Consider the following 22217-nt stretch of genomic DNA (forward strand, 5'->3'; position numbering starts at 1 on the left):
CCTCACATCACCTCTATTAATTATTCCCATTGTAAACATCAGGAACCTGAAGATCAGAAGGGTATATGGTCAAGGCCAAAGTCAAACAGTAAGTTAAAATGATAGACTTTCTAGCCAGGTGACCTGTCCCCAGACCTGACTCACCCTATTCTATGATTTCACTGCTGACTGCCTCAACCAAACCAAGACAGAAGACTCCTGGCTAATCTCCTCACTTCAGGCCCAGGGAGAAGGAAGCAGCCTTATCAGACATCCTTGAACAGTAAATCACCCCAAACAGGAAAAGTCTCACTTCCCAGGTATAAAGGGAACTCAGTATTTTCACCAGTCTGAATATATAAACAGTGTTGTGCGTGACTCATGAAATTTGAGCTTGTATTACAAGGATTCAAAGACTGTCCACATTTACAGCTGCATAGAATGAAACTGTTTGGAAATGTAACTGCCTTTGCCCCCTGTGTCCTAAAACAACCTCACTCGAACTGCTTCACAAACTCCTTAACACCAGAGTTCATGGTTTCAGCCCACAAGGATTCCAAGAGTAAGCTACTTTCGAGTCTGACTGTTGGGCGATCGTGGTTGTAAGCTCATGTGTAGTACAAGGCTCACCTAAAGGATGCATCCGTGACAATGGGAAAATGAAGGATCTTCTGAAAACCATGTAGACAAGTGATCAAGGCAGAGAGAAGAGCTACAGGTGTTGGAGGGGGGCTAAGCAATAATGGGGAACAAGGAGATGTGGAGAGAAGTGAGGTTGTTGGGAGCTGTAACTGAAACTTGGGAACAAAGGCCTTATGGAAACTGCTTGGTATGGGACCAACTTCTTTGTGACTGGATTTGAGGGAATTTATACCCATTACTCTAAACATAGCCATAAGCCCATGCCCGGGAAAGCAACAAGGCTTAGGGAAGACCCTAGTGCCGTTGTTTTACTGAGCAGATGGACTGCCTTCTAAATGTTTATATTTATGCCTACTGACTATTGTTGCTATCAGCCTTAACTAGAAAAACTTCTTGTTGTATAATAATTAATACAGAGGCTCATACCATGTCAAAATGCTCAGAATACATAAAGACTAAGTTCTGAACCCTGTATGAGAGATCTGCATCACCCATTCCAAGGCTGGGGGAAGGAACATCATGGGAGAAGGAAGAGGAAAGAAAGTTAACTTGCAGATGGTGGTTATAGAGCAATAAAATGCTGTCTCCTGGACGAGACACATTCATTCACTCATAAACTCGTGGGAACTGTGGTTATCTATACAAGGTCTTTGACATTCCATCACAGGCGAGGGAGAGGTTCCAGAGGCACTCCCTGAGAGGCCAGCGGCAGTTGAGGGCTACCAAGCATAAGGGAGTCATTTTCTTCAACGCTGTAGCCACTTGTTAATAAATAACCCCCAATCCATGTTCATGTACACAGCTTTAACCAAGCCCAGTCAGTCCCAAAAACCAAAAGGAATGGGCAAAAGGAAAGGCAGGATGGGGAACTTCTCGAGGGAGGGGGGGGTTCCTTACGTGTAGGATGAGAATGAGGGATGTATGTGATCCAGAATCCATGATGGGCGTGTATCAAATTGACAAAAATAAAGCAAAATTGCAAAGCTGTTCTGGAAGCCAATGGGTTTCAATACTGTCTGGGGTGGGGGAAAGAGGGGAGGGGTAAGGGGGAGGAGAAAGGGAGGGAGGGAAGGAGGGAGGGAGGAAGGGAGGGAAGGAGGGAAAGTCATCTACTGAGGTGGGAGCTAGAACTGGCATTTTCTAAAGCTTCTCCGAGCACTTTAGAAGCCGCCTAGAGTTGAGAGCCGCCATGTGGGCATATCATGATCCCTGCATTGTAATTCAGCACCATTTTTAGCTGTATACGCATCTGCATGTAGAGTCCAGAGGACACCAGACATCCTCGGTGTCGCGCCTACCTAGCTCTCGTTTCCTTACGGTTGTTGCTGCTGTTTGGTTTTGTTTGATTACCTTTTTCAGACAAGATCTCACTGTGTAGATCAGGCTGGTCTTGAACACAGAGACTCCCCTGCCTCTGGGAATGCCAGAATTAAAGCCATGAGCTATTATATTCAGTTTGTCATTAGACACAAGGCCTCTATTGGCCTGGAGCTCAGCAGTCAGGCCACAGCAGTCAGCCAGCAAGCCCTTTCTCCATCTCCAACACTAGGACTGAAAAGTGCGTACCACCGCATCCAGTAAGGAGACTCGCTTTGAGTAAATAAATTCCAGTAGTAAGGGGTTTGTTTTCTAGGCAACTCATGATTGTTGAGGGAGAATTATCCTCCCCTAGAGATGAGCCTTTAACTGTTTATCCATGCAAGATGTTCAGCCCTGAAGTCATATGTACACAAACAGCAAAAGTACTCAGCATATAGTATATGTATATTTGTGCATACTTACACAGATACCAGCATTTTGCATGAGTCCTAGGAATTGAACTCAGGGATATATGCCTGCACAAGAAGCCTTTACCAACTGAGCTATCTCCCTGGCCCCAATTTAGTACATCCTAACTACGCACAGAGATCACCAGGAAAGCTTTGAAATCATACTAGTACCCAGTCTCTAGAATCCCTAAGATTCTGACTTGTTTAGGAACGAACCCCCAGAGAGTCTAAGTTTCAACAGAGGTACAAGGGAGATGATTGGCAGCCAGACCTGAGACTCTTCAGTGCCCCTACTAAGCAGTGCTATTTGCCACTGGTGCTTTTAAAGATTGCTTAGCCCCCATCACCCACCAGCACATAAACCCAGCACTGGGTTACATCTGTTTCCCTCTTCTGTTGTACCGTGACCTCTACATACATCCAAAGACGACACTGATGGAGGGGTTTCACCTAGTGTGACTTCCCCAAATAGCACCAAGATGTTCCAAGTGGGGAACTGAAAGCCCACCCCATAGGGTGAGAAAATTTCTGGGAATCCATTAGGAATCAATTCCTCTTTTTCTGGAAGATAGGTTGGAAAGAAATGTCACTTGCTTTTACACATTGCCACCACTCCCCTTCCATGGAATTGTCACTACAGCATCCAGGCACCTGTCCAATGCTTACCACTCTGATGTCATTTCATCCTGAAAATTTATAGAGGACACTTAACTATTTAATAGGAACACAAAATATTCCTATTTTACAGAAGGACAACTGAAGTATGAAGACCTGAGGTTAATAGCCAGAGACACTAGGAGACAGACCCTGCCCCAGGCTTTCTGCCTGTAGTGTCATAGCGCCCCCTGCTGGCCTGAAACCCTCAAAGCATTCCTCATAGAAAAACTTTCATTTCTGGTGCCCTGAGGGACAGCAATGGCGGACAGCTTGCCATCGCACACAGAAAGAAGGACCAGTGTAGGGAGGGTCAGCAGGTCACAATAGCCTCTTTCCTCCCCGCCTTATGGTCTAGTCCAGAAGCCCTGTCAACAACATTCCCTGGTTCCCAGCTCTATGACATCACAGCCTCCTTTCCTCTCTGCCAGCAACAAGTAGAAGAGGCTCAAAGGTAAGACCTAAAAGTGGGAGGGGTGGCATTCCTGCACCAAAGGGTTGGCAGTGTCCCCACACTTGTGGATGCCTATTCATTTGTTGCCAGCATCAGACGCAGTACTTCCTTGGCCTCTACCCTGTTTCTCTCTTTCTGGCTGCCACATCCCCATGCCAGTGCTGAATGACCCTAAGTGACTCCTCCAGCTCTGGAATCCTGCCTGCTTCACCTTAGCGACCTTGCTTCACCTGGTCAGCCTGGTTCTGAAGTCCCCAGCGACCTGAAGCTCACAGTTGCCTGGGGACGAGCCGAGAGCCTCTTCTTTGACTCCTGTCCCCATCTAGGGATGGGCCATAGTACTGCATGAAAGTCTTCGCCACCCTCTGCTTCCCTCAACTCTTACATACCGAGGTTTGACAGCATGCCACAGAGCTGTGCCAGCCACTCTTGGTCTTCACAAACCCCTTTGCTGTAGATCGTATTTCTCATTAGCAGACTGAAGGGCTGAGGCTTTAAGAAGCTGTGCATTATTTTTCTATTAAGTCATCATGAAGTTACACCCCCAAGGAGTTAGAGATGGAATTCTGTCGGTAGAAGGCTTGCTTGGCCTGTACAAAGCCCGGGTTCCATCCCCAATCCCACAAAAACTAGGAATGGTGGCGCCCACCTTTAATGCCAACAGTCCGGCAGTAGAAGAAGGATCAGAAGTTTGAGATCATTCTTGGCAATATAGAGTCCAAGGCCAGCCTGAGCTAGAGAAGACCCTGCCTCAGAAAAAGATTGACTTTCCAGATAATGCTCTTGTAAGTGCATTGCTGGTCTCCCTAAAAGATTTCCCGGTTCTAAAGGGCAGGCAATTTATAACTCCCTATCACTGAGATGGCCAAGTAAAGACACAGAGAGCACAGCAGCCTCATAGAGCCCATTGTAAGTTCCTGCAGCGCAGCCAATGGCCGTGATCTCTCCAAGGTCCATAACTAAAAAAGAACACAACAACACGGTGTGTGTTTAAGGGAGAGGGAGTTTGAGTAGTTGTGTTCTCTTGTATGCACATAAACTATTTTGGAGGAGAGAGCCTTGTCTAACACATGACACAGAAATGGAGTTTGTTTCCAGTTAAACGAGGAGTTGTGTTTGCACCACAGACAGAGCAGAGCTTTTCGGTCAGCGCATAAGGGTCTGGGGAGGCACTAAGGCCAAAGACTCCTGGGATTCCAGAGACAAGAGGTGCTCGGTCATCTAGGACCTCCTAGTATGAAATGATACCAGTGCAGCTCGTCCCTCAGATTGGCCAGTGGTGCTTTCATTAAGAGCTGGCTATGTCAGCATCCTCCCAGGGATCCAGGTCTGTGCCTAGAATTTGCCTCTTCCCCTCTCTGTGTCACCTCCCCCCCAGCTCCCTCAATAATAGCTGTAAGAAGATCCTCCAAACTTGTCTGAATCTTGCCGCTGTCACCAGCTGTCTTTGGATCTTTCGTTGACAAAGACCAGGTTTCCGGCTCCTTCTCAGCTCTAGTTTTCAATCTCTTGCTGTGCCGTGTGTTGGACCAGAGGTGCCTAAAAGTCATTTAACTCTAAATAAGCACATGCTGAGTGGTTGACAGGAAACAACCACAGCTTCAATATCTTACGAATTGGAAAACCTGTAAACACAGCAATCAAGAAGCCGAGGCAGTCCAGGTGGTAATGTGGTAATGGTGCACACCTTCCTTTATTCCCTGTACTTGGAAGGCAGAGGCAGTCAAATTTCTGAAGGCCAGCCTGGTCTACAGAGATTTTCAGGACAGCCAAAGCTACACAAAGAACCTGGTCTTAAGATAAAAAGGAAACAAAAACTCAGAGGAGGAAGAGAGTAAGAAGGGGAGAAAAGGAGAGGAAGAAGGAAGAAGAGGAGGGAGAGGAAGAAGAAAGGAAGGAGGGAAGGAGGGGGAGGGAGGGAGGAAGTAAGGAAAAAGAGAGAAAGAAAGGGAGGGAGGAAGGGAGGGAGAGAGTAAGAGAGGGAGAGAGAGAGAGAGAGAGAGAGAGAGAGAGAGAGAGAGAGAGAGAGAGAGAGAAACAAAGAAGCAGTAGAAATCCAGTTCAGCCTGGGCTATGTAAGGAGGTTCTACTTAGAAGAAGAAAAAAGAAGGAGAAGGAGGAAGAGGAAGGAGGAAAAGGAAGAAGCAAAAGGAGAAAAAAGGCTTTGCAGAATTGCTGGTCTAGACATCTAAACACAGCCATCTACTTTCAAAGGCTGCCTACTCCTTTAGCTGAGATACAGGTTGATTAGATTCCAGCAGGGTAGGAAAGCACAATGATACCATATGAACCAGTAGTCTCTAGCATCCCTAAGATTCTGACTTATCCAGGCAGGAATGGACCCCAGACAGTCTGAGTTTCAACAATGGAGCAAGTGATGATGATACTCCCCATTCAGATTCGTTTTTCCCGTGCATTCCTATGTCTTACTCAGAGTTCTGCTGCTGTGAAAAGATACCGTGACCACAGCAACTTTAAGAAAGAAAAGCTTTAACTGGGGCTGGCTTATGTTTCAGAGGCTTTGTCCATTATCTTCTTGGTGAAAAGCATGGAATAGCAGCACCCAGACAGACAAGGGCACAGAGGCAGATAAAGTGCTGGAGAGGCAGCTGGGAATTCTACATCTGGATCCACAGGCAGCAGGAAGAGAGAGACACACACTGGGCCTGGCTTGAGCATTTGAAGCCTCAAAGCCCACCCCTAGTGACACACTTCCTAGAACAAGGCCACACCTACTCTAACAAGGCCACATCTCCTACTACTGCCACTCCCCAGTGACTAAGCATTCAAATCTATGAGCCTATGGGGCCATTCCTATTCAAACCATCACCATTTTAAGTCTGAGCCTTTTATACAAAATAAACCTCTTGGCTACCCGAGAATATTCCTCTAAAGTGCTTGGAGTATTAACTCATTTTTTTATTTTATTTGTGACTCTGCATCTCTGTGCTCAAGAGTGGCTTTCAAAGGGGTTCTTCAAGCCTGTTTTGCTTTTTAATTATACAAAGATTACTCAGATATCCTGGTCTTCTCCACCCTGTTTTTAAATACTTTTTCCCCCTTTGTTGATGGCCAAGCGTTAAATAAACATTTCAACACAGATATGAAATTCCAGAGCAACGACTGGCTAACAGAAGCCAGAATTAGATGCAGACACTGTCTGCTCCTCTGAAATTTGAGAGGACCCTAACCATTTGCACTCCGCCAACTCTTATCTTAAATCTCCCTCTCTGCATCTGACAAGTGAATTATCGGGGTTCTTGTGTGTTAAAGTTGAGCAATTAGCTATAAAAGAAGTATATGTGGGTGTGAGGGGAAAGTTGGGTGGGAAAAGAGGGCAAAGAAAGTAGGTTTCAGAAGGTTCTAGTGGGGGTAGGATCTTTCAGTTTCTTTTGTTCTTTCTTCCTTTGTTTTTCTCCCCAGAGCATGCCAGGCAAGGTAGCTCTGAGTGGAGCAATTTGGACAGTCTTCTCTGTCTTCAAAGCCCCTCTTGAAATCCCTTGTTCTTAATACCCAAAGTTCATAATAGGCCAGGAGTATTGGCACATAGCTTTCGTCCCGGCACTTGGGAGGCAGAGGCAGGAGGGTCTCTAGGAGTTCAAGGTCAAGCCTGATCTACATAGCAAGTTGCAAGCCAGCAGGGACTATCCAGTTCGACCCTGTCTAAAATAAATGAGCAAAGAAACAAACAAACAAAAACCAAGTTCATCGTAATAGCCTTGGTAAGTCCCCATCATCTGGTGAAATGGTTGACATTTATTAAGTAGGGTTGAGAATATAAGTAACAGGGAGGAGCAGTGTTTCCAGGAAGACAGGCCAGTAACGCATAGGGACTATGCTAAGTGGGGACAATGACACTGTAATCAACTTGAAAGAAAAATGCACCAGTGCAGAGTCTTAACGGAACCAAATAGTATCTAGAAGAGACCATGTGATCTGTGGCCTGGAAGTCACTCCAGGGCACAGGCTAAGGGAAATGACTTTGGTTCTTGATTTAACAAGACAGAGCGTGTGCTCACCAAGGTTTCATACAGCCCGAGGCAAAGTCTCAACAATTCCTTTAAAGTAAACCAGCCAGTTCAAGCCGGGGGGGCTCTCCAGGCTGACCTGCGGCCAGGGGCTGGTCAGACCTACGGACCTACTGTTTCCTTGGAGAGCATTCTTCCGTGTGTGCACGGCAACCTCAGAGAGTAAGGATGAGGCCAATGCCTGGGTAAATGAAGGAAACTGAGTGTAAACCACGAAATAAAAGTGTTTGTTTTTACAAACAGTAACCAGTTCTCTTAACTCCCTGCCAGCCCTCCTTCCAATTTCCAGCCCAGACGTTTCAAATGTTTCTCCCAACCATTCCTCCCTCAGTTCCCCAACCGTCTGCTTACTCAGTCCCTCTTCCCAGCTTGCTCTACACTAGCAGCTCCAAACTATGACAGTTGTAGCCTATCTGCTCAACTTCTCCTGGCTTAACTATTTCCTAACAATGTCTTCTGCACCAACTGCCTTCTCCTCTTGACTATCCCGATTCTACACCAACTGCCTTCCCTTCTCACTCTGCTAGCCCAATCCCTTCCTCAGCCTCGACTGGCTTTTTTATATCCTACCCTTTCCCCAGAAGTCTAAGAGGTAACCGACACCGAAGGTTATCAGGTCAAGCAGTTGTAACAGCTAAGAATTCTTAAAGGGCCAGTTGACTAGCAACTGGGGATACTTTACAGGGCCAGGTGGACAAGACAGATCACACTCCAAGAACAAGTAGCAAAACTCGGGCAGGTTAATTGCAAAGGTGTTTGCTGAATGATGGAGCTCGTAAACACAAGATCTAAATGTCATATGTACACACACACACACACACACACACACACACACACACACACACATGTGTGTGTGTGTGTATAGATAGATAGATAGATAGATAGATAGATAGATAGATAGATAATTGGAAAAGGGATAGAACTCATCACTCAGGCCGGGCCTTTTGGTCCAAGGTTCCTACATCATACAGATATGTATCTATTCTGTTGGGTGTATCTCACCATGAGGGCTCACTTATGTGCAATATATATATATATATATATATATATATATATATATATATATATATATATATATATATATATATATAATCAGCTGGGAGAAGGGAAAGAAGTCTGTGTTTGTTCAGATATTTTCAAAGTGCCAGGATGGGTACTAAGGACATGGAAAATAAAGATGGGAGGTAAAACCCCTGTCACTACTGACCTCCTATGAGTGGGACACCTGTCCATTTTATTTTGTTCGTTACGGAATAGCCAGCACCCAACAGAACATAGCTCTCAGAAATATATACCGAATAGGTAAACACCCATTGGCTACTGTCCATGTAGGTGACTACTAAACAGCCAGTTACAATAGAGTGTTCGGTAGCAGTGAGCTTGAGTTAAACAGTTGCTGTACAATGGCAGACCGTGGCCCAAACTACAGGACAGGAGGGTTTGGGAAGGGCTATGAAAGCTCATCCTGATTTCAGGAGGCGGCTTCCTGTAACGGCCAGGCTGGGTGCTAAACTCTGAGGAGTAAAAGCACCGGATAATGCTCTGTTTTCAAGGAACACTGTTTGTAACAGGATCCATCCTTCGGCAGAAGTATGAATGGGGGAACAGCTCATCCAGCACTGGATATGATATGATGAGCGAAAGACAGAGATGCTCAGTCAGTCTGAAGACACTAACAGTGGAATCACAGAAGGAGTTGGACCTGTGGGATGAGGAGCCCCTATGAAGGCCTTAGCACAGACTTGCACTTCGAGATGGGGAGAACAAGTCAAGGCGAAAGGTTGGGCAGTGGTCTCGTTAGGAGCGATGGTGGATATGGTTAGGTGAAGGGAAATGACAGACTGAGGAGATACTGGGACATGGAAGTCCAAAGACTGATGGATGAGAGCCGGGGGTTATAGGAGGCAAACATCTGGCTCTGGACTCTAAGTGAACGAGAGGACCATCATCTAAAATGGGAGCATGGACATCCAGGATATTTGATCTGCAGTAGCTGAGGTGGGGGCAGGGGTGGATAACTCCCTCCTGTAAACGGCTTAGAGAGTCTCACAAGGCAGTCAAGATTCAGCCTGGCACATCACAAGGTTGTCCCCTAGGTTATGATGTCCCCGAAACAAAAATTATCACCAAACGTACTACTTCCTCTAGAAATTTACAACCCCAAGACAAAAAGGAAGTAATGGGGGTTCGCTCATTCAACAATCATTTACTGACTGGCCACACCACCCTGTGTACTAACACCAAATCAGCGCTGAGCCAAATCCATAATTCCTGAGCTGTAAACCATTGAAGGAAGGCAGATGGTAAACGCAGTAAGTGAATACGTGTCGAAAAATGACAGAAGGGGGTGGAGAGATGGCTCAGCAGTTAAAAGCACTGACTGCTCTTCCAGAGGTCCTGAGTTCAATTCCCAGCAAACCACATGGTGGCTCACAACCATCTGTAATGGGATCCGATGCCCTCTTCTGGTGTGTCTGAAGACATCGACAGTGTACTCACATACATAAATAAATCTATTTTGAAAAAGAAAAAGAAAGAAAATGGCAGAAAAATGGGAGCGGGGGTTAGCAGTAAAACATGCAAGTCTTCATTGTGTGACTAAAGGAAAAAGTAACACAAAAACAAAGACTTGGGAGGGGAAAAAATGTATTTCTAAAAATACAGTAGGAGGTTAAAGTAAGCATAAATTCCTGAGCTGGGAGTTTGGTGGGTTTTTAATCAACAAAGTAACCAGGACGCCTTGAACAAAATTGGTTAAGAAATCACCGGAATTGAAGGCACGGGACTTTTTGAGATTGCTGCGTATGGAGACAGGGGAAATGTGACAGTTTGATTAAGAGCTAGGTAAGAACTTTGGGTTTTCTTCTGAGAACAGTGAAAACTTGCCAAAGACCTGTTAGGAAGGAAAAATTGGGGGTGAGGGAGGAACCTTTTACATAAAATTCTCATGCCAGTCTTTCTTCCTGGGTCTCCTACTCGTCACTTACTTTAGGTTTGTGTTTCTGAGCCAATCATGTTCCTGGAAACGATTAGAAGTTTTTAGTCATAGTCTTCGGAGCACAGACTCTTACCCTGTTTCCTTGTGAGTGAATGCCTTTACCTCACCATGAGTATTGAAAAAATGCTTCCAGGAGTGTTCTGGGGCTTTTATTTCTGTAGTTCAAGATGTCTTCTAGTTCAAACTTTTTCTGGTGCAAAATCAGTTGTCATTCTTGGTTTTTACCTCTTATATGCAAATATATTATTATTATTATTGTTGTTGTTGTTGTTGATTTTTACATTTGAAAGGGGGTTTTTTCCTGTAATTTTTTGCTATTTGATTTATGTGGAGTAACTTAAGAGTTTTATTCTTGGCGTACTCTGAGTACTTAGGTCAGAGTTCTTCATCAAACTTGGGGGAGTCTGTCATTCATGTTTCAAAGGCTTCCATTGCCCCCACCTCCCTCCCTCTGGCTCTCTGCTTACCACTGTTCTCCCTCTTTTAACACCTTTCCAATCTCTGCTTCTGTGTGTGTGTGTGTGTGTGTGTGTGTGTGTGTGTGTGTGTGTAACCTCTATTGTCCTTTTCATCCCTTTGGAGTCACTCTAACTTCTACTGTTACATTTGGTGTTAATCATACTCCCTAAATCTTCCTTTCAGGTGTCATTTATACAGTGTATGTGTGTGAGTGTGTGTGTGTGTGTACTCACGTACACACTCACACTCACGTACACTCATGCACACATTCACGTACATGAGCACACACTATGTGCCACGTCATACCTGTGGCAATCAGAGGACAGCTTGTGGGAGTCAGTTCTTTTCTTCCATGTGGGCCCTGGGGGTTGAATTCATAAGGTCAGTCTGGGAAGCAAGTGTCTTTATCTGATGTGTCATCTCTTGGTCCTCACCTGTGGAGTTTTAGAACTAGAATGCCTATCATTTCAAGATTGTCATTTTCTTTCTTCAACGCTATATTTCTTCACCTTTTATGTCCTTTCTTTTCTACCGCTGGAGACACTGAGCACAGCACATATTAACAGGGGGATCCTAGCTTTCCATTGAGCACACCTATTGCACAGCACATATTAACAGGGGGATCCTAGCTTTCACATTAATCATTAGTGGTAAGAGAAACGGGGAGACCAGTTAGGACTATTGAAGTGATTCATGCAAGAGCTGGTGATAGCTGAGACCAGTACAGCAGTCAGGAGAGGGGCAAGTGATGGTGACAATGACAGGCATCTCACATGGTGAGCTGGGTGGGATGACAGACACCTAATCAATATATGGCAACAATGCCCAAGAAGAAAGTTTTGGCACAGCACAAGAATGGGACATATGTAGAGGTCTAAAGAGGTTGACATATAAAAGAAGCTTGGGACTAGAACAAGATTCTATATTCTTGTACCATTGGCACGGGGGAGATCTTTGGAGGGATTGCCCAGAGTAACTTCCTCTTACCGTCGATGGGCTTACTCAAATCCATATGGCAAACATCCACACCAGGACTTGAACCTGCGGTTCCACAATAAATGCAGAGACGCTAACCTGTGCTTCTTCCTTGCCTCTGGGGTGCCGGGCTCATGGGATGCCAACATGAGGTGGCTCCAGGGAGGCACTAAGATAAGGGTCCCAGCTCTTGTTTCCCTGGGTGAGAAGCAACAGAGGCTGGGACAGAGACTGTGGCTGTCAAACTCCTGGACAACCAGATGTCACTGGGAACCTCAAAGAGTTGGGGACAGGGGCTCCCATCCTTCTGTGTACCCAGATACCACTGGGGACCTCAAGAAGTTGGAAATGGGGGTCCATGGGCCTGTGATGAGCCCAGGGCAGGGCAATCCATCTTAGCTCAGAGTGAGTGTCAGGAATGTACACTACAGGACACTTAGGCAAGGCTCTGTATGATGAAGCCTCCCCACCCCCAGGGGTTACTGATGAAGGATACAGTCCTTGCTTGTCCAGACTGCTTTTTTTATGGTGGATGAGAATGCATATGACTTACTAGGGGTGAGCCAGAGATTAAATGCCTTTTGTAGGATGTCCATTGACTAAACACTCAGTGCCACTAGATACCTATTTAGCATGAAGAACTCGAGGCTCTGTGCTACATGACAGATTGTCAAGGTTCTCTTAGTTGGGTGTCATGGTCATGTGCTCCAGAACAGAAATCTGGTTGGGAGCTAGTTCGAACTCCTGCCATTCTCAGTTATGAGTCTTATCAGGGTTCTGGACTTTGTTACTACCTTCCCAGTTCTTCTGCCTGGTGGCACGGTCCACTGCCCCACAAAACCTACTTCTTCCATGCTGCTATGGGACCTGGGAATGAGAGTAACTTAGAGGCTCTGGAGGGGAATACAGAGAAACAAAGGGAGCGCTGACTTCACACTTACTGCCAAGCTACCACCACGGGGGTCACCTTGCATAGATTTAACACTTCACTCCTGTAGACACTAGCAAGAATATGTACCTAGAAGTGGGGGTAGACCACAGAGCTAGCTAAAGCCTGATCGCCAGCCATCTACTTCTGCAGGAGCTAAGAGCCTGCCGCAGCGGATCCTGGCTGGTGTGTAGACACAGATGGAGGACTAGCACTTTTCAGCTATGGTTTTATGTTCATCTAGGAAACAGACCTGCCTGGTGAACTGGGTTCAAGTTCAACCCTGGAGACCTTACCACAGACAAAGCTGGCAGAGTGAAACCCTCATTTCCTCTCTATGGGTAAGCAAATCTTGTATAGAATAAGGAAAGCATCTTTAAAACAGGGTTTCTGGTTGAAGAGAAGGCTCGGGCAGAAAAGTACTTGCTATGCAAGCAGAAGGACCTGGGTCTGAACAGTCCAGCATAGCAAGGAATGCCTGCAGTCCCAACACTGACAGCACCTGCAGTCCCAACACTGGGGACGCAAAGACAGAAAGACACCTGGGAGTGCTAGCCATTCTTTCCAAATTGGCAAGTTCCAAGACCACTGAGGGACCTCATCTCAAAAAATAAATAAGTAATTAAAAATTTTAAAAGGTGCAGAATGGTTAACAAAGACACCTGATATTGCTCTCTGCTCTCCACATTTACACATGAAACACACACACACACACACACAGAGAGAGAGAGAGAGAGAGAGAGAGAGAGAGAGAGAGAGAGAGAGAGAGAGAGGAGCAGAGCAGCTTAGACAAAAAGAACCAACCTTCACTTCCTGACCACAGAGCATCACAGACAATTTCTAACCGAGATATGAAATTCGGATTCAAAGGTCTCTAGTCCCTATTCTTTTCCCTCCTACAGCGGCCCACCAAACCCTGACCTCGAAGATCTTCAGTTTATGCTGCTGGGACTGTGAGAAACCTGTAATTGAGAGCTCTAGGGTTCCAAGTCAAGAGATCCAGCCACCAACCTACAGTAGGTACCAGATAACACCCTACCTGGCCTCCCTAATCCTCAGTTTGTCACCTTCCTCCTAAGACCCTAAATTTCCTTCAATTTTTTGACATTATAATTACATAATTTTCACCTTCTTTTTGTCCCTTCAAACCCTACCCAAAGCCCTCCTTGCTCTCTTTCATATCCGTGGCCTTTTGTCCATTGCTACACATAAATATTTACATATATTCCTAAATACATAAGTAGAAACTGCTCGGTCTATATAATACTACATCTATGTATGTTTTCAGGGCTGATCATTTGGTAATAAATAACCAATTATCATGTGCTCTTCCCTGAGGTAGACTATTTCTCAGCATCCCCTAGTTGTACAGGGTTGAGGCTGTGGACTTTCCCCCATCCACTTGGACATGACTACTGGTGTCTTCTTTATCCAGCTCATGTTTGGGTAGTCATGTGTCAGAGGATTTATCATGTAGTTTCTGACATTACTGGAAGACACAACCCCACAGCTAACCCCCTGAACCCTGTAGCTCTTAGAATCTTTTCACTCCCCTCTTCCATGTTGTCCCCTAGCCTTAGGCTTGGGAGTGGTTTTATAACTATTCCATTCATCTTTTGAATGAAAGAAATTGCAAGTTAAAATGAGATGGAGGGCAGGTAGCTGGTACCAAACCCAACAGACAAGGGAGCTCACGGGCTTGCTAGCTAAAGTGGGAACTGGGGTCTTGAAGCACTGGCATCTCCTGGGAGCTTTTTTGATGCATAGTTAGGGCTGGGGATGTAGGTCTGTTGAGACGAGAGCTTGCTTAGCATGCCTGACACCCTAGATCCAATGCTAGCATCACACTAAAAGCAAACAGAGGGAGGTGTGCTATCTATAATCCCAGCACTTGGGAGGTGGGGTAGGGAGATGAGAGGTTCAAGGCCATCCTCCACTACTTAGTGAGCTGTAGATCAGCTCAGGTTATATGAGACCCTGCCTTGAAATTAAATAAAGCACATCTTGCAGACCCTGCTGCTGATCTGTTGAGTCAGAAGCTGTGTTTTGGCATGGTCTCTGGGTAAATCTGGATACACTTTGTAATTTGAGGAACAAATCTAAAGAGTTTAGGGCGTTCAAGATGATGCTTCTTTTATTAAAAAAAATACATATTTTTAGAGCTGGAGAGATGGCTCAGTGGTTGTAAGCACTGGCTGGTCTTCCAGAGGTCCCGAGTTCAATTCCCATTATGCACACGGCAGCTTACAACTGTTTGCAACTCAGGTTCCAGGAATCTGACACCCTCACATGGACATGCATGCAGGCTAAATACCTCTGTGCGTAAAATAAATGAATAAATAAATCAATTTTTTAAAAAAAAAATATTATTTTTAAGTTCAGCGCCTGTTCAAAGGAGAAATAGATTCATATTTTTCCCCATCCCATTATATCCACCACTCACCTATGTGCTGCTTCAGTTGGCCCAATAGCCTCACTCCTATGATTGGCTCCGCCTTCCTACGTCACCCCCCCATGGGATTCTCGTTGTCAGGTTTGCTGAAGACTCAGAAGAATGAGCTATGTGAAGAAAACCTCAAGCGAAGTAATGCACAGTCCCTCATTATTCAGGAAAAGAACTCTTCTGGCAGCAGTGACTTTGAAGGTGAGTCCCAAAGAGAGTGACCTCTGAGGAAGGGGGCCTTTCCTGATGGCCAGGCTCTCTGAGTATGTATGGTAGCTGAGGTCACACTCCAGGGGATTCGCTGAGGAGGCTACGGAGACTGAGTGTAGCCATTCTTCTCAAAGTTAGGCATTGGATTAGACGGAGCTGGTTGGGGGAGGAAAGAACATTCCAGACCATGCACTCATACTCTGATGGGCACCATGCTGTGGTCCTGACTGCACATTTTGGGTGGCTCTGCTTAATCTCTACTTTGGAGGCTCCCCATTGAGTTCCAGACTAGCAGGTCCACATGGGTTTCCAAGTGGCAGGTCCACACTGGCGCTGGTCTCTGTTGTTGCCCCAAAGTCAACCGGGTACATGTCAAATGAGCAATAAATAAGAATGCCAGTGGGCCGAGCAGAGCTCAGTTGGGGTGACATGTCTCTGGGTCAAAGAACAAATGCCCGACCTAGAACAATGGTGCAACCATAAAGAAGAAAGGAAACTATGCTGAGGGAAATTCATCTTGTGCCCAGAGGGCATCACACAGCCTCTATCCCCAAAGGGCCAATGATAGACAAGGGTCACCCACATCTCCTCACTGTAGAACCTTCCTGTCAGTCAAGCCCCTGTCGCAAACCCATTACCCATGAAGGATAAATTTTCCTCCAAGAGCATACCCATTCTATTTAACCTGAAGGTGAGGAGCTTCTCTAGTTTACCCATAACCAAGTAAACCAAGATTCACACTGGGAAAGGGACAGGGCAGCAGCCAACCAGGAAACACCATTGGTGTCTAAGCCAGAATGGGCTGGGGTTTCCTGTTTCCCATGTCTTGTGCTTTGCAAGATGTTCTGTTGCCAGGGACGCCATCGTGCAGAACAATAACAGGCCTGCTACCTAACGCTCCCTTGGAACTCATGGAATCTGGAGACCCATCTTAGCGACTGTGAGAGACGCAATCACAGCAGTTCCCCACACTCTAGCCCCAAAGGCCTTCACCTAACAGCTTGCTTTCCTTCTTTCAGAGCTGACTGCATACAATATGCAAACAGGATACCCTAAAAAAAATCTAAACCGCTACTACCAGGAACACTGGGCCTTCCGACCGTGCAGCGTCAGGAGACCCTGAGGGTTCTAGAGGCAGCACCCCACAGTCTCTGAGCTGTGCAGCTGCTGGCGGGTCTCCGTGAAGACAGGAGTCATGAAGACTGATTCAGAAACTCCATCATGAGGAGGGAAGAGGTCTGAGCCATCCCTGTGCCACCAGCATGAGTCACCCCAGCTCCTGACAGCAATGGGGGGGGGGGTTGCTGCCTGCAATTAAAGTCCTTGTTTGCATCAGCGGACGTCTCTCCTCTCTGGCCCTCCTCAGATCTCATAGTTATGAGTTCTTATATTGTCACTTCTAAATAACCTATTAAAAAATTCAACTTTGTGAGTAGCTTTTGAAATAATGTCAAACTTTACAGGAAAGTTGTCTCAGTGCGGGGCGGGGGGATTTGGAGGGAAGAAAAGGAAAACCAAAACTAATCTCATATTACCACATCTTTTTTTCCTGAATGGTCTGAGAGCAAGAAACCTGCCCCTTTGCCTAAATCCTTCATAGAGCCTTTCTAACAGACAAGTACATCCTCTAACTCCAGCAAGTACCAAAACCCGAAGCATCTCCTACTAAAACAACCCTATTCAAATTCCATCCATTGTCCCAAAATGCCTCTGAGCCTTTTCTCCCAAAACTATGGGTTCCGTGAAGTCCTTAAGAGTGCCACAGGTTTCCAGCACTCTGGCACAACTGTGTCTCAGTTCAAAGTTGGCACCAGGAAGCACTGGGTACACAGGATCCCACAAGACTGAAAATCCACATTGCTTGCTGAAGGGATTTAGCGTGGAGCTGTGACAGCCACTTGCCCAGTGTGTAGAGTTGATTAAAACTAAAGTCACATGTTTGATTCAGTTACTGCTACTAAGAGCTTCCACTTTATTGGTCTGTAAATTTTTTCCCCCAAAAGATTTATTAGTTTGGTTTTGTTACTTTCGCTCTCGGGTGTTATTTCTGGGTTTAATCTTAGACAGTCTTTATTATTTATCGTTTATTACACTCAATGGTTTGTTTAACGGGAGAGGCCATGCTAGGATCTACAAGTAGAAGTTAGAGGACAACTTGCAGGAGTCAGTGCTCTCCTTCCGTGATAGGCCAGGGATTAAACTCAAGTGATCAGGCTGGGGAGCATTGCTTTTCCCTCCTGCGCCATCCAATCTGTCATGCTCTTCTCGCTTGTTGCCTTGGGGATTTTTTTTTTTATTCATTTTCTCACAGAAGTGTTTAAAGCGTGTGATGACCTAAATAGCCTTTCATCCAAGGATGCCTTTCCTGTTTCCTGGAACGTGGGAATGTGTTCCTTCACATTCTAGACGAAAATTACAGTGCAGAAAGATTTCTGATGTACAAAACATTGGGTGGAGAGAGACAGTTGTTCTAGCATCTCGGAGCGTGTTCCTGACCCAACAGAGGCCAGGACAGAATGAAAAGTGTCAGCAGGAGGTACAGATATTCTCTGCCAGGTTGACAAACAATTAGAACAAGAGAGCAGACAGTGCCTAACCCAATAAAATGTTCAGCCTCTGTGCCTCAGTTTCCTAATTTGTAATGTGAGTACAGCAGTAGTGTCCACTGGAGCACGAGGCAATCCTGAGCCTGAATCCTCCTCCTTGCCATTATCTGCTTGAGTGGGCTGTTTTGACTGGCTCTTTCAGGATGACATGCCTTTGGGTCATAGAAGGACAAATGTCCAATCTAGCACAGTGGCACAGACGTAGAAATAAAAGGCAGCCATGTTGAAAAGTGTCCAAATGGCCTCACACAGGAAACTGAGCAGGTGGGCCAGTGGTAGTGACTTGTATTTACATAGTAGATCTAACTCTCTCAGAAGAGAAATACATTCTAGCTAGCCAATCCAAGGACAGAAGATACCCCTTCCAACAACCTAATACACTGTGGACAGAGAAGTCAGAAGACAAACTCCCTCCTCCCCTCCTTATGATTCAGTTCAACCCCTGTCACTAACATTCCCTAGTTCCCAGCTCTGTGACATCACAGTCTCCAGCCCACGAAGCCAGCAGACACCAGAAGCTTAAAGGTAAGAGGGGGGTGATCTCTCTACACAAGAGAAATGACAATGTCCCCACAGTCCTGTACACCGATGTACCTGCTACCAACGCAGACGTTACCTCTTGGCCTATACCACTGATTTTCCTTCTGACTCCTGGCTTCCTACCTGTGCTAGATGACCCCAAAGGGTTTCCCCAACTCTAGAAGCCTATTGGCTTGACCTCAACAGTGACCTTGTTTCATCTGGTCAATGTGGTCACTAAAGACAGCAAGCTCACATTCTATTGCAGACAAGACAAAGGCTGTCCTTCTTGGCCTCTATATCCAACTAAGAGGGACATAAGCAGTGCAGAAAAAAAAAAAACAGGCCATATGTCCCCTATGTCATCTTTTGGTGACCTATATACTGTTTACAAGATGCCATGCCGACTACTTTAGAACTGCATACCACACAATCTTCCCATTACAGGTTTTATCACCCCATTGCTCAGAGAAGTAAGCTGAGCTTCAAGGAGGGAGAAACTGTTCTAGATCACAGACCTAGGTGTTAAAGGAATTAAGATCCTATGTCCTCTTAAGTGAAAAGTGTGAATGCTTAACCAGGATGTCACTCTTTGAGTCAGGTGGACCTTCGTTATTAAATTCCCCACTATCAGTTCTCAGAGTACCACTTGCTCTTTAGTCTTGGAAAAGAGGATGAGGCCATTGAAGTTCCCGCTGTTCCTCTTGGCTGTGACACCTGGGCAAGTCACCCTAACCCTAACCCTAACCCTAACCCTAACCCGAACCCTAACCCTGAAAATAGTGGGTTACCATTGTGTATCAGGTATACAGAAGAGACAAAAGAAAAATGAGCCTCAGATGTCAAAGGACCTGCCCTAGGTGATCAATGAATATCAGCATGCCTGGCACTGAGACTGATTATTTCCTTCCCATTAGCTTGAAAGGCAAAGCTCTGAATGAGGCTGGTTTACAATTAGGAAGTAAAAAAACCCACTGGCCAAAGGAAAACTGGAAAAGACTGAGTGTCACTCAACAGAAAAAGCCCAGACACTAATTCCACATAAGGTAGACACCCACTCTTGCCCTTGGTGTGGCCAGGGATCCAAAGGTAATGGCGATTTATCCCCGTCTCTGAGAGCCAAAACACCACTCCTGTTCACTGCAGGATCCTCGGGTCTTCACACAGGACTTGACACCGATAAATCCTCCATAAACACTTGTCTGCGAGCACCCACAGATTCTTCACCTGCTTTTTGCACAGGACCAGAGCAGGATAAGTCCAAGTGCATTCATTCCACCAATGGTCATGAAATGTTGGACACCACAGGAACCACACTCAGAATGCCACAGGAAACAGAGAGCCCCTGTCTTCACGGAGGGCCTGGGCTCACACGAATGACTAAATTCTAGGCGGGGTCAGAGTACAATAAAGCTGTGGGCAGCGGAACAGGTGTCCTGAGAGTGGGAGAAGTAAGGTGAGTGGCCAGACAAGGTTAGAGAAGGCAGTCTGTGAGCGTAGGCGTGAAGGACTAGGGCCAGAGGGAGGGAGGAAGGGAGGGAGGGAGGGAAGGAGGGGGAAGGGAAGGAGGGAAGGAGGGGGAAGGAGGGGGGAGGGAGAGAGGGAAGGAGGGGAAGGGAAGGAGGGGAGGGAAGAGGGAGGGAGAAAGGGAGGGAGGGAGTAAAGGAGGGAGGGAGGGATGGAGGGAGGGAGGGAAGGTGGGAGGGAGGGAGGGAGGGAGGGGGAGAACTGCCCTGTGGACATCTGCTGACAAAGCACAAGCAGGGCAAGAAGAGCAAGTGTTCCTGGCTGCTGGAGCTGAGGGGAGGGGAAAGAGAGGAGACCACCCTGGTCAGATGGGCAAAGGCAAGGTGAAGGCACTTCTCCAGAAAAAGCCCAGGCAAGGACAGTTTCTTACCCCTCGTGGCAGAAAAGAGTTTATTTTACTTTACAGATTTATAGTTCATCCTCAAGGGAAGCCAAGGTAGGAACTCTTTGGGGACAACTGAAGCCAGAAAAATGGAGAACTTCCGCTTTGGGTTGCTTCCCCCACACGCACACTTTGGTTGGGCTAGCTTTCTTTCCCAACCCTGTACAGTACTGCACACACCGAGCTGGACCCTCCTGCACCAACTAGCAGTTAAGAAAATACCCCAACAAGCATGCCCACGGGCCAGTCTGATGGGAGCAGTTCCTTAATCAATGTTCTGTGTTCCCAAGTATGTCCAATTGACAGCCATCACTGAGGGTACCAGCAAGGTGCATGGGCAGAAGTGACATGCTCCGACTCAGTCAAGGCAGACCAACTGGAAGGAGCAAGAGCAGCCAGTACAATAACCCAGGGGGTGAGGTGAGAGGGGTAGGGAGACTGCTGAGAAGCCAGAGCCCAGAAGGGATGCTAGAGAGTAGACCTAACGTGCTGTGGTTGACATTCAACAACTATAGTGGGTCCTGTGAGATGATGGGCCTGCCCCTTTAAGATTCTGGTCGCTCAGAGGCCACATCCCATAGCTTGAAATCAGGACTGTCCACCCCTATAACTCTCCATCTCTACCCCTTACCTCCATCACTGTGGAGATGGAGAACTAAGTCCCACTGTGCCTAATATCCTCTATTTTCATCTTGCCTGGTACCTGGCACCTCGATGTGTTTTGTCGCATAGGCTATGCTGACCTCACTTTCACACAGTGCGGATTTCCTGATACCCCCAAAAGGATATAAAGTCAGTTATTTTCAGGGGGCTTTTTCCTGAATTTTCTCTTGGTCTCCCTGAATCACATTGTCCATGGTGGGGCTCTCTCTCTCTCTCTCTCTCTCTCTCTCTCTCTCTCTCTCTCTCTCTCTTTAAACTACTGTTCTCAATGGAGCTCCTTCCCAGGTTTTAAAGGGAAGCCTCTCCCTTCAAAGACCTATCATGGAGTATCTGGTGGACTATACGATGCCTTCCTAATGCTCTCCCACATTAAGGCTCAATCGTAGATCCCATGGTCTTGAAGCCATCTCTCCTAATATATCCACTCATGAAGGGCGTGTTCACGCAAGTTCTTTTCCTAACCCAACCAAGCCATCTGTCATCCTTCTTCTCTAACAGGGGCTTGGCCATAGAGAAGAGGGATCTAGACTAGGACATGGAAGAGAGAGAAGAGACTGAAAATAATAAGGTAGATTTACAACCTTGGGTCATCAGAGCCTTGGGAAGATGATCCAGTTAGCCAGCTGTGTTGCTGATGTGACCCTGAGTCCAGAGACAGACACGAGCTAGTCCACGAACGGCCACACGGCAACTAATAGTGAGACAAGAACTTGAATGAGCTTCAGGATTCTTGAACCTAGACCCAACTGGGATAAAATGAAATTAATAAGGGCCATGAAAAGGGAGGATGGTGGGCAGAGCAGCTGCTCATGAGCACCCAGCATCACTATCACAGCTACGAGGGACAGGGAAATGGGTGCTCCTCTAGATTAAACTTTTTTCTTGCTTTCCTAATGACGAATGAAGCCTTGAGTACCACAGGTGTGTACCCAGCACACACCCTTCAGAAAGCAGAAGATCATTCTTCTAAAAATCTGTGCA

General features: G+C 46.3%; 1 protein-coding gene across 1 annotated transcript in view; it reads left to right on the plus strand.

Moving 5' to 3' along the window:
* Positions 1–16662, plus strand: part of TEX48 (testis expressed 48) — a gene marked incomplete at both ends in the record, with an annotated part of 32685 nt that extends 16023 nt beyond the window's left edge. Inside the window, 3 exons of the mRNA XM_080940167.1 lie at positions 13789–13902; positions 15420–15530; positions 16559–16662. Of these exons, the coding sequence (XP_080796293.1) occupies positions 13789–13902; positions 15420–15530; positions 16559–16662 (329 nt within the window). The remainder of the gene's footprint in view (positions 1–13788; positions 13903–15419; positions 15531–16558) is intronic.
* Positions 16663–22217: the final 5555 nt, after the last annotated feature.

This window comes from Micromys minutus, assembly GCF_963924665.1.
Source record: "Micromys minutus genome assembly, chromosome: 28".
Classification (NCBI taxonomy): Eukaryota; Metazoa; Chordata; class Mammalia; order Rodentia; family Muridae; genus Micromys; species Micromys minutus.